General features: G+C 43.4%; 2 protein-coding genes across 3 annotated transcripts; both read right to left on the bottom strand.

Moving 5' to 3' along the window:
- Positions 1–2,192: 2,192 nt before the first annotated feature.
- On the bottom strand, positions 2,193–9,756 carry med8 (mediator complex subunit 8). 2 transcript variants are annotated; one of them, XM_022246083.2, is made up of 8 exons: positions 9,625–9,756; positions 9,141–9,259; positions 8,102–8,136; positions 7,182–7,291; positions 6,690–6,830; positions 4,988–5,075; positions 4,174–4,350; positions 2,193–3,360 (listed from the first exon to the last, which is right to left on the bottom strand). In XM_022246083.2, the coding sequence occupies exons 1-8, from the start codon at positions 9,628–9,630 to the stop codon at positions 3,281–3,283; spliced, it is 756 nt and encodes a 251-aa protein (XP_022101775.2). In that variant the 5' UTR covers positions 9,631–9,756; the 3' UTR covers positions 2,193–3,280. The 2 variants fall into 2 exon arrangements, with proteins under 2 accessions (XP_022101775.2, XP_022101776.2); XM_022246084.2 differs by having other exon boundaries at positions 4,988–5,072.
- A 396-nt stretch (positions 9,757–10,152) lies between these two features.
- Positions 10,153–18,059, bottom strand: LOC110985197 (uncharacterized). Its single transcript, XM_022246043.2, has 8 exons — positions 16,684–18,059; positions 14,937–15,185; positions 14,389–14,487; positions 14,137–14,228; positions 13,780–13,851; positions 13,059–13,169; positions 12,625–12,684; positions 10,153–12,133 (listed from the first exon to the last, which is right to left on the bottom strand). The coding sequence occupies exons 1-8, from the start codon at positions 16,745–16,747 to the stop codon at positions 12,008–12,010; spliced, it is 873 nt and encodes a 290-aa protein (XP_022101735.2). The 5' UTR covers positions 16,748–18,059; the 3' UTR covers positions 10,153–12,007.
- Positions 18,060–18,142: the final 83 nt, after the last annotated feature.

The following is an 18,142-nucleotide window of genomic DNA, read 5'->3' as shown; positions in this document are numbered from 1 at the left end:
CGACTAATTATGAACGATTTCAAGTGACAGTTTCATTTGGTTCTGGGAACCAGCCAAAAATAACCTCACATTATTCGACTGGCTCAAGTCTTCTCAATGAAAATGATTTTAATAGACTTTATTCAAGTCTATCGACTTACTCCCTTGGTTTTGCATTTCTTGTCTGGCGCCCTCTAAACGAAGTTCGACGTTTCTGAGGGCGCACTCTCGTCGCGCGCGAAGCGCTAGTTTGGTCTAAACGCACTCGTAGGCACTGACCTCATAAGGACACAGAAAGCAAACATATGCCTGTTTATCAATTAAGACAAGATAACGCAATTACCTCACACTTGGGGTCATCAGACCTGTCCAAGGCCCAGTCTGTTTTCAAGGCCAGTCAACTGGCAGTTGGCCATTACTTTTGGGTATAGGTTTGGGGCAATCTACGCAACTGAGGATTTCTGGCTCACTCATAATTAACTTCAAAAATGCACCTACAGTATTTTTTGAAAACATGAGATTGTTCTGCCCCAGAAATGGTAAGATTGTGTAACTCTTTACAAGGATCAAATAGCTGTACTGAAAGAAATGCTGCAAGTTGTAGAAATGTTTCCCTGTTGTTTTGTTTTTTGGGTGTTTTCATTCGTCATCCATCACTAGTGGGTCTTTCCTCACTGGTTTCATGATTAAAAGAAGCCTAGGTTTGAGCGCAGGAACCTAGCCTGCCTCACAGGACCTAGTGCTAGAAGGGCACAGTTATGACGGAGACGAACCATAGCTGCAGCTCTTTGGGAAGTATAATGAAAGCTATTTTACAAAATCAATTACAAGACCCAAGATGCATGAGGAACTATATACAATAGACTTGAAATTCTCTGATTATTATTTAAGTGAGAGTTACTCACCACCCAGAAAAATGGTGGAGGTATGGCAAGTCAGTGACTGATGGGTCAGCTGTTTTCATTGTGTTTGGTGGGAGAGCAAAGAGAAATAGAGAGAGAAAAATTTTTCTTTCCTCCGTGATGAGAAACATATCAACTGTTCCACTGAGCTTGATACAGGTGTACCTCCTTTCGATTTAGCAGATTTCAGTTTTACAGTTTTGAGTTTGCAGTTCCTAATTATGCCTCAAAAAGCCTTTCAACGCGACATCTAGAAAATTCAGCCTTTGAGTTGATGAGTTGAAAATGCAGACTACTTCAGACTTTGAATAAAGCTCTGAAAATCCAAACTTACTCAGACAACTGTCGGGGAATTTACGGGCTCCTTGTTTGTGATTTTATCCAAAAGGGAATTTGTTACTGGTCCTTATTTTGGTCTTTACATTTACCCTTTATCTTCCTCCTTGATCTTTTCAATTTTAAAAGCGTGTATGTTGTTAAAAGCTCAGAACTTTTGCCTCGTCAAGGAATGTCCTAAAATATCAAATAAACAAACTTCAGTTTTTGGTCACCCAATAATGGTCCCCTCATAACATTGGTTTTGGAGTTTAAAGAATTGATTCACAATGACTCTCATTAGCTCCATGCTCTGAGCAGCAGTGTTGGTCAAGTGTAACTAAATAGAGGGCGCACTGTAGTAGCAGCGGTTGACAGTGGGCCTAAATAGGCTAGGCAAGCACTAAGTGTTAAGTTCTCATACCAAGCCACGGACGATAAATCCACTTGGTGTCCCGCAAAACTTCATAAACAGAACAACTGTTATCAAAGCTCTTCAGGTGGACACCCTGACCGTACTATGAAAACTGGTGTCCAACCTAGGCTGGTGAAAACAGATCCCGTGAGAGCCGTGAAGAAATGCCCGTTTTAAGCTTCGTACGCCAGTGTAAACGCAGCTTGGAAGTAAAAAAAAATAAAGAAAAAAAGAAGAAAAACGACCCCCCGTCAAAATCTCGCCCATCTTGAAATGTGCTAAAATTCTGCCGATCTGCAGCGCTACTAAATTATTTGCCGTCAAGTTCTCCATCCACGAAATTCACTCGACCGAAAACCTTGTACAACGTAGACGTAGGCGAGACGCGCGACGACAAAGTCACCTTCAAGTGCGCCCTCAAGCGCAAATATCGTTTCCGGCAGGGTCACATGAAATTCCGACTTCCACCTTCCAACTTTAAGCCGCATTTCGTTAAAATGTTAAGTAACAATAGGGCATAGGCCTAATAGGAGAGGAACATTAAAAAACACAAAAGGAGGCACTAATCGCCTGTAGGATGCTTACAGGGAAAACTTGTGAGCCAAATAAAAAACAATACCAAAAATGGCAACGTTTCCAATGGCTACCTTTTATTGAAATATTCCAGATTTCTGGGATAGAAATATCCACGATGCAATAGACGGTCGCTGTTATCAGCTATTATGCAAAGACCCAAGAACATCACTTGGTACAATAAATAATCTGCAATTCTGAAGACGAAAGAAGCATTCATACCGACCAGCGAAAGTGGACGACAGATGGGGGCTTGCTTCAGGGGACTTGATTTTTGCAATTCCAAGGAGTCTGTGGCATCGACTAGATCTGAATTACAGAAATTCATACCTGTTGCCCTGCATCCATTGTTTACTGTTCCTGCTTTCATAAACCTCTTGAAAATAACTCTTGGCTAACAGGTAACGAGATGTGAAAACAACATCGATCAAAATGAGTCATAAGGCCAGTTTTCCTATTGTTCTGTTGGAGCTTGAATCGCAAAAGGCAAGCTAGGCGCTTTGTTTTGATTTTTCACTGAGTTTGACACCTTGATGGCAATGGGCATTGTGTGGGTAAAAAGGTTATAACTCTCTATGATTTTGCTTGTCGGAGAGTCTTTTAAAAGGCCTGTGCTTCAAAAGTGGCTCTTGCGACTTATGACTCATTTCAATAGGTTGTATCATGAAACTTAGTGGAGCCAGCATCATCACAAAAAGTATAAAAACATCAAATTACATTTGTAGTATGCCTTAAGTACTGCATTTTAGAAATTTATGACTGCACTAGACTCAAGAACCCAAGGATGTGAAGTTTTTATCTGAGAGTGTCAGCGTGAGGGTGGCTCAGTTCATCTCAAGTTCCTCGTCATTTTTGCTATTTTACGGAACCGTCGTGTATCCTCTGAGAAACATCAACCGCTGTGCAGGATCCTGATGGAAAGTTCTTCGCCTGTGAAGTTCCACAGGGCACCAAGTCCTTCCTCCCTTTTGCAAAAACACTCCACGACCTTCTGGCAGATTTCCAAGGGCCAGGAGGAAGGGGCGGCCGGCAGGGGGGTTTGAATGTCTTCCCTCGTTACGCTGATGGGGGAGGGAGGGTGGTTTGGCAGTGCCTTTCATCTGTGGCCGTAGGGATGTGAGCTGGAACCAGCTTTGATGTTTGTCTTGATAGCGCTGGGCGCTTTGCCCATGGGTACTGCGGTAAAAATTCATGGAGACGTTGAAAGGCAGACAGGAGAAAAACAACAACAAATCTAAGTTGTCACTATAAAGTGCTCTGTGCTCACAATTTTGGATCGGTAATGCCCCTTCACTATGGGTGTCAGGTTGATGTGGTGGTTCTTCCCTCGCCTTCCACCTCTACGGTCCGGGTTTGAATCCCGGCTCAGTCCACACGTGGATTGGGTTTTCAGTGCCAACCTGCTTTCGTGGGTTTTACCCAGAATGCTCCACTGGGTTTTCCTCCCACCTCTAAAACTGTAACTGCTTCTCGTTGTCTCCTCTCTACAGGTTTCTCCAGGCTAGTGAGATACAGTGCCTGGGGTGCTTTTGAGGAATCATCGAAGTCATCACCAGGAATAATTTCTAGTAACAGTTTATGGTGACTGTGGGACACACTGAAGCACTAGAGCAAGCACAATGACAAAGGATTGCCTTTGTCACAATTCCACTGAAAAAGATGTGAGTTGAAGTGAGACGCAATGATGTGATTGTATCAAATTGCTTTACGATAGTTGACTCCGGGAAGAATGCAAAATGAAACACGGGGTAACTTGAGGTTTTAAATCGAGATATCCCACAAAACCCTGGTAATCCTAGTAACACCTTGAGGTAAACATCGAGTGACCTGTTTAATTGTGCACTCGTGACTTACGATTTTTGTTACCAAGTAGGGTATCCAATCATTGATAAGCAACAATAACAGTGCCTGAAAGACAACGGTGCACGTCACTGACTAGCAATGTGATGACTAGATTTTCTGCCGACTAGGGTTTAGTTTTCGACTCACCGTGCTGCTCGGGTCTTTGTTGTTGCGAGAGGGGCGGACCCCCGGGAGGCCCCGGGACGTTGTGCTGGCCCTGGACTGGCGGGCGGATGGGTTTCAGGTTCCGCCCTATAGTCACCGCGCTGACGAGGGTGGTCGTATCCGAGTGGTTGGAGTTGCCCAGGTTGGCGAGCCTCATCGCTGAAATAAAGATGAAGAGAAATCCCAAATGTATAAAATGCGGAAGATTTAAGTGCCTGAAGGGTGCAAGATAAAGACAAATGTGTGGAAGAATGCTGTTGGAAATATCGTAGGCTGGACCAAATTGTTATGCCTGAAGCATTCTATCAGGGATGTAATTTATACGGTGGAAAAGCTAGCGACGAGCTTAGAGTCAGTTGGATGATCACTATTAGGTATTCGAAAAGTGAGAAAAATAGTCCTGGGCAACAAGAGAGCATCCATCTCTTTCAGTACTCTCCCTGAGCCTTCACAATCTTGTCAAACCTCATTAATAAGAGGTCAGTTGGACTTTGTGGATTACCTCGTTATAAGAGGAACCTTGCATTATCCGGAATGAAAAAAATGAGGAATGTAGGATAGGGCTACGGCACAACGTTGTAAGAACACTGCTCTTACTAACGAGGCTTTCTCAAAATGCCCAAAAAGACAATCGGCTACCAAGGTTTATCTAGTGTACCCCCTTTGGAGGGGGAGGGGTCGAGGACAGCGAGTTTGTTTTGTATGCTCGTGAAAATGATGCAATAAGTGACCTTAACTTTTTCGGTCGGACGTTAAGGCTAACAACGCTGTTGGACACAGAAATGCTGTTAATTACCTCCATCCCCATCCCAATCGTCCTTGGCACTGCTGACCATGTCCAGCAAGCGAGTGACCAGCTTGTTCATACTGTTTATCTGCTTCTGCTGTGAGACAAAATGATTCAAATACCAGCTCACAGAATCCGTCAGGAAGAACAAGACTGTGCCAACCATCTGGTCGCCTGTTTAGAACCGTCCTATTAAAGTTAAAGCAGTCGCTTTTTGTATTTCGTTCATGGCGAGCTTGGCTTTATCCCTTGTGCTTAGAGACACTGTGCACTCTGGCCTGCTGTGCAGATTGGGCAGTGTATTGTTAAGATGCACTGGTGGGATTTGGAGTTGAGCGTACCCTTTCTTTCACAGGGAAATGTAGCCTAGTGATTAGGATTTGTAACAAATGATCCGGGGGGCAGACCTGCCAACCTTTAGAATCGCAAAAAGTGTATTCGGAGGTTCCAAAATGTGCATTTTTCAATAAAAATGTGTATTTTCCCCAACAAACAGGAAAGGCAAGCTTACACGTACCTTTGCGTGACTACATACTATTTGAACTTTAATACATGTGGTTCATGCAATGAGCGGTAGTTTTTGTCCTACGACAAGCAAACTGGGATGCAATGTTGCTGTCCGGAAACATCTTCTTTTCTACGTCCGTGAAATCATCCGACGCCGCGATTGGCAGATTGTGCCGAACTACGTAATCTGTCCAAAGGGTCTCGGCTCTGATGGTGCTTAAATCTTCAGAAGACGTGAACTTTCTGATGCTGTGGGTGGCATCCTTCGTTTCAGCGATGACGTGGTGTTTACTGCTTTTGATGTGGCGAGATACAATCATAACTCCCACTATGCGCGATACTGAAGTCAGAACTAAACCAAGTGCAGCGAGCGTAATGTTCACCTCTCTGGGAAGGTAATACGAATTCAAATTTCTCCATATATTCCCTTTTAAAAGATCGCTTCCAATTTTGGGTGTCTGTTTTAGAAGTTGAAGCCATCTTCATTCATGCAGTTTTACGATTCCGTCAGGAAAATTTTTTGCATGCACGCGAACGTACACTCCACAATGCATGCCGAATATGCCAAAATACGCCAAAATCCTACTAATTGGCAGGTACGGGGGGGGGTCGGGGATTTTGAATCTAGCTGCTGGCCATAAGTTGTGGCCTTGGGCAAGCCATTTTGTTCTACCTGCCTCTCTCCATCAAGGAGTACAGAAGATTTGGTTAACGGCATTAGCCGCAGAGCAACCTGCAACAGACCCTTATTCACATGGAAGTAAATTGCGATCTTATTCCCTGAATCAGTTTCATAAATTGCAAACTGTCCATTCTGATGGCATCAGACTATTTCATAAGTGCCACGGGTTCCAAGCCTTTCTTTTAAAATTCCTCTAAATCGTGCTTATATCACCAAATAACATCTTTGTGTGTTTGATCACAAATTTGAGAGTAGACCAGTACAAATTTGTCATTAGATTTTATTTCCTTGCTTTCATTTCTACTCCCAACACTTAAAACTGACGAGTTAATTTGGTTTTCAATTTCAATATGGGCGACCCATGAATAAAGTCTACGGTCGGTCATCCCATGCAGGGGGAAAGGAATTTTCTCCGTCGTTTCAGGCCAAGGGAAACCAAAGATTAACATTGGTCTGATGAACCACAGTGGCTTGTGTCCATTTCTCTCCCCCCACCCCCATGATCCGGTAACTTGCCCCTACCTGCGCCTGCTCCGGCGTAATGGTGGCTGCCTTCTGCTTCAGCTGCAGCTCCCTCGCCTCCACCTCCGGCTCAGCCTTGGTGCGCAGGTAGTTGGGCACCACCTCGTGGTTGAATGCCGGCACGCGACCCTCTGTCATTTTCTGTGTGTTGGTGCCCGGGGAGGGGGGTTGGGAGAACCAATAGTTAACCGAAACAAAGCACTCCGTTTGCTGTCAAGAGACTTTAAGATGAAAACAATTTGGTAGACGATGAGGAGACATTTGCTCGTACTCACAATCGTCACCAGAGGTACAGATGAATACTTATCTCAAGGAATTTGTGAAGCAAATGCAAAGCATTGTGGGAAATTTCAGGGAAATGATGATCTAGGTCACTGGTTGAATGAGAGCCTGTCCAATGACGGCTCACAGAAATTTGACCTCTTGTCCTTGAGCAAGGCAAGTAATTGTTGTAAACTTCACCTTTATCATGGGATTGGATGGGCTACTGACCTCGAGTTCTTCATCTCTGTCCTGTGAGAGCTTTAAGGGCAGAAGGACGAGGTTCCTCAGGGCTGGCGTCTTGTCGCTCTTCAGAACTTTGCTCAACATGTTGATCTGACCTACAGTTGGACAATAAAATTGCAGCGGTAGTGTCCGATTACAGACCTGGTCATCACCGTGCAAATAATCAAGTCCTCGGTGAAGTGGCATTACAGAGGCATCCGACCGTTTCTCATGCAGTGCTGTAGTCCGCTATGGCTGAATTCGTAATCAGCAAATGACCATTTCCCAGTTTCTGGACAGCAGCTTGGCACCAATGTTGACTCAAGGAAATGGAGAGGGGGCTTTGGAGGAGCACTGCTTTTACATTGCGTTCTGCTTGCCCTGTAAACGTTCCCCTTTCTCCAACATTTTCACATGGTGCCATGCACATGATGCATGGTATAAGTTTTTTCTGGGGCATGTATATACTTCATGTGGAATTTTTTTCTGGATGAATTTGACCTTCGCCTATAGTGACCTGATCTTTGGCATTATTTTCCGGATGAATTTGACCTTCGCCTACAGGGCTCTGATCTCTGGCTTTTTTTCCCTGGTTGAATTCGACTTTCACCTATAGTGCCCTGATCCTTTGTCAGACAACCAAATGGTCAGCACTATTAAGACTGGCTGAAACAACCATTGAAAATGAAAAAGTTCACTGACATGCCCAGGTGCATTCTAAAGGTCTGCACTGAAAAAAAAAAGGCACTTCAAATCAATGCTGTCCCTGTATAGTGGTCCAACTTGGGGGCGAGCGAGCTCCCCAGTATTACCCATGCCTGGCACCGACGAGGCTACTTTTGTTGTAAAATTTTAAGTCCGTTTTTTTCTTCACAGAATTGACAACAGATGACCATCTCACCTTTTATAAGATTATGAAAACCTACCTGACAAGAGGGCAAAGTTATTCAGAACGGCTGTCCTGAAAGAGAGATTATAAAAAAAAATCATAGTTGAACCTCAATGTGTTTACGATCTACAGAAAGAAGATATTCACTGCAATGAAATGAAATTCACACACTCACTTCAGAGAATCCTGGCTTTTTGCAAACGCAAACTTTCAAATAGTTGTACAGTTACGGTGGGGGTCAATGCCTCCTTATCTCAGATGCCAGGTTTGGAACAATTCAGGTTTTCAATGCATAAGCCTCCTCTGTAAGGCACAGGAACTTCTTAGAAGTTGCTTTTTGAATGTTGCAAATGTAACTGGGAAAACATGTAAACACCAGCGTTACAATGAGAAAAATGTTGTTCTAAGGTATTTGTAAAGACAAAAAAGACAACAGGATCCACTTCTCTGTCTTTCTTATATTCATTAAATTTGTTTCTTCTAACTTACCAATAAAAATGTTAGAGTCTCGCTGAAAAATTTGGGTTGGTTGGGAAATCAGAAGCATTGTTTTGGCCTTTGCTAGTTGGATTCTCTGACTGTTATTTGGGTACTCAAATGATGTTTTTATTTGTTGCATCTAGGCCTATGCCTCTGTTACTAAAGAACAGAATGAAGGATAATCAGTGAAACAAAGTGAAAATGAGGCGCAGTGGAGATGAGGATATGAGGCGAAGTGGGAATGGGGTGAAGTGGGCATGGGGCGAAGTGGGCATGGGGCGAAGTGGGAATGGGGTGAAGTGGGCATGGGGCGAAGTGGGAATGGGGTGAAGTGGGCATGGGGCGAAGTGGTGAGGAGCGAAGTGGGAATGGAGTGAAGTGGGCATGGGGCGAAGTGGTGAGGGGCGAAGTACCATGGGGTGAAGTGACCGACCCCCGAGGACAATGGTGCTTCAGGAATTATATGTCCGTTAAAATCAGCTGCGGTACTTTGAATTTTTCACATTGAGGTTTGAGTAATACATTTCCATTAAATTCACATCAAATTCTGAAATATGTGCAGTCTAGTTATGTGTACCTCATGCTCATGTGCCTACCATTTCAGTGTTTCGTGTTCACGCTCCAGCTTTTCCAAGAATGCAATCAGAGATGTCTTTAAGTCCTGCACTCGGTTTGTGAGGGCTTCCAGAGAGACCTCCAGGGCCTTTTCTTGATTCTGCAGATAGGGGACAAAAGCATGCCAGCATGAGGTAGCTCCACAGATATGACGGATAGGGCCTACTTATCTCTGCAAGTCATTGATTGGTCTGTAGATGCATTGTATTTGTATATGATACATGTATTTACTATGAAGGCCTACTTTTATGAACATCACGTAGGATATTGGATAGGCCTATATGCTTATCTAGCTACTACAGGGGACTAGTCTATCGTGGTTCGCGTCTTCATCATTCATATCTTCTTGGCCTGCGCCTAGTCCAAGCTGCTGCCCAGTTAAGTCTCATAAAATACAATTTGCATTCAAAACATAAGCTTAACTTTGCAGTAAAACGAAAAGACGAAATCTAAAGCACGCCAAACCTGCATTTTAGGTCAAAATCTCTCCGTATTTCCACAATATTGGTCAATTTTCTCCGCACGAGACACCGGCTGCAGCGGAGGCGCAATCTACGTAAGATAGCGCCACCGCGCAATGTACCGCCCTCTCTTGGGCTAGTTCCGCCAGTTTGTGAACTTCACGCTCCGCTCACGTCAGGCCAGTGAGTGCTAGTGACGACGACAATGAGGTGTCACGGCGTGGGGGGGGGAGGCAGTTTGTCGTAACCTTATAGCTGTACATTGATTTCCATTTCATTGTTGAGGAAACACCTTCATGCAAAAGTAACAGGTGCAGTTCTAAAAGCTCTAGTTCGCTGGAAGAGCAACTCTGCATGATACAAACCTCGATCGTTTTCATGAATTGCATGCGTGATGATTTGAGGGCCAGGATCTCCCAATGCACAATAAGAGGCAATCAAATTAATTACTTCGACCGTGGAGGTGCGTTTTATTCCTCCATGCTTCGATATGTGTGTTGCATGTACAAGCATGATTACGAACGAGACCACGTTTCCCTTACCTCGTGTCTAGAAATCTAGTCGTTCTTTATTCACGCATCCGCAGCCAAAACCTCAAAAGGATTAAATGGTTGGACCCACTAATGTAATCATCATAAATAAATTTTCAAAATATAATAAAAATATTTTTTGCGTGCAAATCTTATGCTCTGAAACAATGGGTATTCTTTTAGATACAAAACTACACCAACAAAGCATATGAAACAATTATCAAAACAGCGTAATGTATGCTTGCACAAAGAATGTTAGGATCCGAAAAACTCCAAACTATTTAAGAATAGTAATTATTTTAAAGCTTGAACTCCGATGCAACACAGAAATCAAATAAGATTACAATGATATAAGGAACAAATAAACAAGTATTATTTAATGAAAATGTTACACTTAGCATGTAAAGATAATAGGTATTGCAAAGAAGATGCCGATTGGAACTAGTTTACAATGATAAGGATAAAGAAGGAAAGAATAGATCTTAAACATACAAGATGTTCTTACGGGCGAGAGCTTGGCAGGCACTACAGTGACGGATGCTGGACTCCACGGCGAAAGCCAGTTCAGTCCTTGACGATGCCTAAATGTGCTGTTACAGGGACAAGACCACGTCGAATAAATGATCGAAACCGTCAGCGAGGGCGTGATGACCGTTGCAGATACGGGAACTTGATGATCCTACAAACTGGAATTTCCCGGACGTACAACGAGAATATTCATGACTATATTGAGGTCATGTACATGGCCTGGGGTCAAACGTGGGTTACACACAGAGTCCTGTGCGGTACCATTATATAATCTGCCACACGTACAGGGTGTGTGTGTGTATACGTAACAATGAAAAAATGGCCAAATTACTGTATTTTAATATATAAACCAGCCCAGTTCGGGTAAACAGGTAAATCAAGGTCAAAGCTTGGAATTGTCAGACATCACAGTTAAATTATTATCCACAAAGCCACAGTCAACATAATTAGCCCTACGGTCCTCTACCCTATGGCTGAGTTCGGGCGGCTTGTTCTCGTACGTTCACGAACAGCTCGATTTGTTGTTCTTGGGTCGGCTGCTCGAACGCCGGGAACGTACAACCGGTTATCGCTGGTAGTTAGTCACAACAACATGCAACATGGCGGCGTCCTTGTACGTTATTCGAGAGTTAATGTTTGGATAACTGGGCTGAATTCTTTTCTGTTTAATTAAGCAGGAACATTCATTTCTGTGTTATGAAGAATAATTAATGTTACTTTTATTTTGCAAAGTTTCCTATTATCTCTGGCTTTGTAAGCCATCACTCTATTTTTTGCCATGTTTGCAGCAGTTCAAAAATCAAAATCTCACAAGTTTTTCGTGTGTTCTTGTAAAACCCTGACGAGGAGGTGGTGTGTGACCCTGTTCCGAGAACAGTGTCCTTGAGTCGTGTTCCCACCGTTCGAGCGCGAGAACAAGAAACCTGTGTTAAGAACAGGCCGCCCGAACTCGACCTATAAGTTTGATATATTTTACAGCCTTACCATTTATGTGAGTTTTTTCAGTAAGTCTTTCATAAATATCAACGTTTTCAAAGTTATACTTCCAAACAACTGTTATTCACTGTTTTATAAAACACCTCTTCATCACAGATATTCCCGAGGGGAACAGCTTTCTTTTAAAAAAAAAATCCCTTCGTAGTTTTGTGGCTAGCAAGTTCATTTAAAAACGGTAGAATACGGGTATAGTTTTATACCGTACAAGCCAAATCCCACTCTCAAAGATGACTGAGCATGTTTTGTCTCTTTCCAATGGCTTCTTCGAACTTCCCCTGAAGAAACTATATTTCTAAAGAATACGAGTGAACATTTTCAATGCACGTTGGAGACTCATAATTTCCGGCTGTTAAAAATAGCTAGGCTCAGGCTGGAGATGCGAAAGACGCTGTGGGAATCGGTCTTGTGAATGGCGTCCAGGGCTTCCATGTCTTCGGCCGTCAGCACGAAGTCAAATACCTGAAGCAGACAGTGAGAAAACAAAGCTGGTTTGCATTTGAAATCGGCTCTAGGAACTTCGCTGCAAAATCTAGAAGCCCACGACTGCCCAATGACCAGCATCACTAGTAGAGTACATGAGAAGTGTCGTCCATGAATTTTATAATGGTCACCAGTCGAGAAGTTGGTGTAGAAACATTTTGTTTGTGTACACGTAATTTTTGAGCCTCTAAAGTTAAACTCAAAAACAGGCGGAGGTCGTGAGCAAAACGAATACATGAACACTTCGGCAGAGATGGAGACTTTACCCTCTTGGTGGCGCTCTGTACCCCCGCGTGACTTCGTATTCTTTGCACTTCACTTTTTTCAGTGGTTCATTGACATGTTAAAGGCACTATCGCCGCGTACCGGCTGCAAGACATCATTTTACTGGAGAACCGAATTCTTGTCTTTCTAATATCCTCCAAGATCCAGTTGATAGCCTTTCTACAGCCCTCCGAAAACGTACGTACCTTGCTATTTTCTTCCACGCGCTGACATTTAGTAGATTTCGGTATAGTTGCAATTCCATGCTGAATAGGGAAAGAAAACTAACAGACTATATACACTGGAACATTGTATAATATTGATCGAGTTAAACAACAGAATGGGGGACTTAAGGTATATTGTGACATATTTAACGAATGGGTTGCTCCATAACTTTATTTCACTGGATAGCGGTTATGCTGTGGAGGTATAGCCCGTGACTCGTGACCATGTATAGAGGTTCGAATCCAAAGTTGCATTCTGATTGGTCAAGCATGCAACTTTAGCTTTAGGAGTTTAATTGACGGCCGGATTGCCTAGGATTCTGGCGAATGAGATCTCTATCTACCCATTTTCGAAACTCTTTCACTGACTTTTGTAGATGTGATGTTCTGGCATGAAGTTGGTTTCACGTACGTACCTGAAGAATCCATCGATTGAGAATCTGGCTGCTCGTTCTCTTGTATCTCGTGGCAAGTTCCATCACTCTTGGGTGGGTCAGCGCCTCCCCTCTCGCAAGTGGACTGTAAGCCTTCGATAGAAAAAAAAGTGACCCGAAAATGCCGAACTGATACCTAGCTGAATCAGCTCCTTGTGGTTGTAGCTAAAACACTGCTTCATTAAGATATTTCTTGGGCTATTAATTTCACCAAGAATGGAAAAAATGCATGAAAATTTTGCCTTAAGAACAAAGAAGGCCAAGAGATTCGAAAGACATATTTCATTACATTAACGAGTAGAACTCTAACCAACTTACCTAACATCAGAATTGTCACTGAATTTTGAAATATGGATAGGCCTATTCTACATGTATCCATTTTTCATTTCTGTGAGATCCCTAATAATTTTGTTCTTAGCAGTGTTGTAGTCGAGACCACTTAAGACATTCAGAAAGACACAAAAGACCAACACAAGACCTCCAGTCTGAATTCTAGTCACAAGCTTTTCAAATGAACTGCAACAAAAGAATTCCTTTGTCACTGTTCACACTCTTGTGCATGGCCTTATGCGTGGTGCGTGGTCTTGTGTCTGGTCTTGTGATGGTCATGACTACAACACTGGTTCTTAGTTTTCGTTGCCTACCGTTGAATTATCAAACATGTATATAAACTGATCTAAATATAAATGCATACAGACCATACCACAATTTGCATTCCAAGACTTCTGCAATATTCAATGAGCTTTTGGGGATAGCTGAATATATGTATCTCCAGCTGAAACATGTAAGAAAAAAGTACACAATATAATATACCAGGGGCGACGTGGGACATTCGTAGGTTTCCAACATAAAGCTCCCTCAACAGAACGAAAGCAATGCAGCATTTTATAATTCATTTTTTTCTAACCAAACATGAGTGACACGGCGACTTATGACAGTGTTAAGTCAGTCCTCTCATAAATACATCCTGCGAGGCACAACAGCGATATGTCCGTCCATTCAAAGCAGACTTTGGTCTATGCACAGCAGACTTTGCAGGATAGAAATTATCAGAAATCACCTGATTAACGTGCGGAACAACATTCCAGGTTTCTTCCAAATTTTTCAAGTCGGAAATCTGAAAGTTGCTCACTCCAATTGCCTTACACAGACCTAAATGGAATGCAGAATAACAAATACAGTTAAAAATGTAACAACCAAAAGAAAAATAATGCCCATGCGATTTGATTTCATTATCAAAGGGCACTTCGATTCTCCTTCGATTTGGGCAGGAATTCCACTTCTGACACCATCACTTTCCTTTCGATTGTACCTTGTGAGTAGAACTCCTCAAGCGCTCTCCAGGACTCACTGATGAGTTGCTTGGTGTTGGTTCCTTCTGGGGAATAGGGCCAGTGAAGCAAGTAAAGATCTACAAAGGAAATAGACAAGCCAATCATTTCAAGAGTTCAGGCTCTTTGCGGGTCAACACTACACAGCAAATCAATGTTAGGCGCGTTTCCAGCGTTTTGCTTGCCTTAATTAAATAGGCCTAGGTTATGACAACACGAGTACTCTTATGGCCATAATACAGAATTCAAGATTTCATCATATGGTTTTGTCATCCTAGTTTCCATTTATGGGTGGCATTCGTAAAGCGCTCGCGGGTTTTTCTCCGGATTCTGTTTTCCCTCCTCCTAAAAATTCAATGCTTTCAATCTCTGGCTGTGTTCCGTGACCATGTACAGGCCGTCAGCAGCTGGCCTTTACATTCCTTTCGGCTCGACCACGTTGTAGATGCGTATTTGCAGTTGCAGCGGCACTTATGGCGGCAAGTAAGGATGATCTGGGCTCGAGAAAATAAATGCAGATAAAGCTCACCAAAGTATTCCACGCCTACTTGCTGGAGTGAATCTTGGAATGCAGCCCTTGTCTCGTGGTAGCCGTACTCACTCGGCCATAACTTGCTGGTGATGAAGACCTGCTCCCTGGCAACCCCGCTTTTTCTCAGGGACGCCCCAACGAGGTCCTCGCATCGGTAGCGCCTGGCCGTGTCGATGTGGCGTACTCGGCAGTGTCCTAACGCATGCACCACGGCTTCGTCGCTGTAACCGCCCGTATGTGAAGTTCCTTGTTAGCAAAAGAACGTACAGGAGACGCTTTGAGACATTCTGCCTGAACGATTTTAAGGTTCGTCGGCCACAGTGGGCCTCATATAGCATTTTATGATTCGCATATACATGTACTTTAAAGTTCTCTGTTAATGAAGCATTTTTGTGATGACTTGCAAGGTTCATATAAAAAAAGAGTGGAAGGCTGAAGGCCTGAACAGGACTATTTGCTGAACAGAACTTGGCTGCTAAAAATTGCTGCACTGTGCAATAGAGAGTGAACATCTGTTTTCCGTTTTCAAAGGGCAATGGGCTTAGCTTCACTAAAGTTACGGGTTTTATACCCACCAAAAACGGAACAAAAAATGGAAGATGGGGAAATAAGGTATAGGCGTGTGGCCCAGTGGTTAGGGTCTCTGGACTCACGAGCACAGGGTGGCGCTCTACTCAAGTCGCTGGTTACATGCGCCGACCTTGGGCAAGTACTCCCAACGTGAAGAATAATGCTCCAACACGCCTCTCTCCACCCAGGAGTATAAATTTGTACACGTGAGGGTACAAATTATACCCCCAAAACTACGGGGTCCGACATTTTCCGTCCCTGTTACCTCTGACATGTCTACCATCTGACGTCTTTGACAAGGGATTGTGGCACTGAAATTGATTTTAAACTATTTTTATTTATTTGGCAGGTAATTTGCAATACTTATTCGGTGTTGGAATTAAACAATGAGTTCTAAACATTAAAAAAATCATACGCCAGACGTACTGGGGTCGGAAAAACAAAACGACCCCAAATTGACCCAGATTGCCGTGTTTAACTTAGCCATTCGTGCCAGAAATGGCAGCATCAATTAAGCTATCAGGCCTCTGCTCTCCCTTCTGCTAAGATGCACGGTTTTTAGAAATTTCCGCAGCTCGGTGAGCAGGAAAAATTGTATTCTTGGCCAGTGCTACATTCATGTAGATACTAGTCCATTCATTACCCACTAGTCATCCATTTATTAATGTGTGTCTCATTTTTCTTATTTTTGAATGGAGGTTATTTTGTCAATATGCCTTCGGCAACTTATTTTATAGTAAATCGACCATCAGATTCGATGGTAAATGCTGGTGAACAACGAACGACAAACGACTACCAATAGGCCTTGACTATTGACTACCAACAGGCCTCAGTTAAATCATGCAGCGACAATCGGCATGGGTACGTCTATTCACGTCACGTAAGACCGCGCGGTTGTTGTAGGCCTAGGCTATAGTACATGTACAGTGCATGTATACACAGCTAGCCGTGTGCAACACGTACTGTGTCAGTTTCATGGTTTCATTGATAAGAGTTCATGTGAAGCGTCCTGTACGCTGTACATGTATATGTACGTTAGGCTGTACTTTATTCTGTAGTATTGACAGTACGGGCCTACTAGTCTTAGGATATGTACATCAAATAAGTCCCCACAGGGTACTCCATCAGTCCAGCACGCTCGCGTGTGTAATGCATAAAGATAACAGTCACGTACCTATTCCGAGGACAGGCATCTGGACTCCATTAGAGAGTTGTAATTGTTCGATTTTCGGGTCCATTGCAGCCGTGGATTTCGACTCGAAGGACTGCACAGCTAGCTGGCTAGGTCATAGCGCCTCTATAACTATATAGTTAACTATATAGTTATAGAGGCGCTCGTAGGATCCAGGAGGGTCAAAGGGCATGTACGTACATGCTGGAGGAAAGGCTAATGTCGGGGCATGCAAGCCCAGTGCGTGGTGCCGCGTTTATCCATGGTGTCCCAAAGATAAGAGACATGGACAGTGGTCAACTTTATTGACGTCAATGTTCACGTCCAATATTTGCCCCAAGTTGCAAACACGGACGTCGGTGTTTGCGTCCAGATCAATCGACTCGATCTCCAGTCGAGATTGTCGTATGTAAGCCAATTTCCATGTTGATTTTTGCGCCCCCGCGCGACTAACTTACAAAGCTATAGAGGGGATTGACGAATTGTCTACAATAACAATCGCAAGCATCCATTCGTCAAACGTTACGCACAGTTGTTGTCGTGAATTATTTTGTTCTCCTCTGTTAAATCGTCTGAGCATGCGCACATGAAACGTAAAAAAGGCGTATGTTTTTTTCCCCCAGTAAGCTCCAGGTGTGAGGTCAAGTCGACACGCGCACGAACCACTCGATCTCGACATGAGTTGGTATTCTGCAAGGTAATGTCGACACAAAGCTAACAGTGAAAAACAGCGCCCACAAGCAACTTCTGAGTTCAAATGCCTGAAATCTACATCAATCTCCACATTTCCACAAAATTGGTCAATTTTCCACACAACCTCGATGGGACATAACGACTGGCACCAGAGGTGATTTTCCACATCGCACACGCAGTGCACTGCCTTCTCTTTGGGCTAGTTCTGTAAGCCATATGTGGACTTCATCATTGTTCAGTCAGGCTGGTGACTGACTACCATGGATCTATAGCTCCGAGTCTGTGTTGACGACGAAGTGACAAGAATATGGTGTCACCAAACTCGTCGCGGGGGGGGTCCAGAACAAAGTAGAACGTCCATGCGTGTCGATGTGGCGTACACGGCAGTGTCCTGACGTACGCATGCATCATGGCTTCGTCACTGTAACCGCCTGCAAGTGAAGTTCCTTATTGACAAAGTAGCGTAGACGATATTCTGAAGTTGTTCCAAAATAATTTTAACCTATATGGCCTCCGTATACCCTCTAGTAATTTGTGTTCAAATTGTGAACCAAGAATCTATAAATTCACTGAAAACAATTCTGAGATAGGACGCACAGCGTACTTGCTATTGGCGCTATATAGTACATATACTTTTTAAACAATCACTTATCAAAGAAGGGAACATTTTAAGGCTAGCAAAACACCCGTTGAAAAAGAAAAACTAACACTGAAAAAAGGGGTCAACGGGAGGTTAATCTCAGTGTACTACATTTACCCTCAAGGACAG

The sequence above is a fragment of the Acanthaster planci genome, linkage group LG12 (assembly GCF_054643075.1).
Source record: "Acanthaster planci isolate LZ-2023a linkage group LG12, COTS_SCS, whole genome shotgun sequence".
Lineage (NCBI taxonomy): Eukaryota > Metazoa > Echinodermata > Asteroidea > Valvatida > Acanthasteridae > Acanthaster > Acanthaster planci.
Note: the sequence above shows the minus strand (reverse complement) of the source record. Positions and strands in the feature narration are given on the sequence as shown.

Excerpts from the sequence above, each read along its gene's own strand:
- med8 (XM_022246083.2), bottom strand. Across the intron at positions 6,831-7,181 it reads ACAGAGATGAAGAACTCGAG|AAAATGACAGAGGGTCGCGT; the intron begins GTCAGTAGCCCA and ends ACCAACACACAG. Across the intron at positions 3,361-4,173 it reads ACAAAGACCCGAGCAGCACG|TACCCATGGGCAAAGCGCCC; the intron begins GTGAGTCGAAAA and ends TTTTTACCGCAG.
- LOC110985197 (XM_022246043.2), bottom strand. The coding sequence starts at position 16,747 with ATGGACCCGAAAATCGAACAATTACAACTCTCTAATGGAGTCCAGATG. Across the intron at positions 14,229-14,388 it reads TGAGGAGTTCTACTCACAAG|GTCTGTGTAAGGCAATTGGA; the intron begins GTACAATCGAAA and ends CATTCCATTTAG. Across the intron at positions 13,852-14,136 it reads TTGTTCCGCACGTTAATCAG|CTGGAGATACATATATTCAG; the intron begins GTGATTTCTGAT and ends TACATGTTTCAG.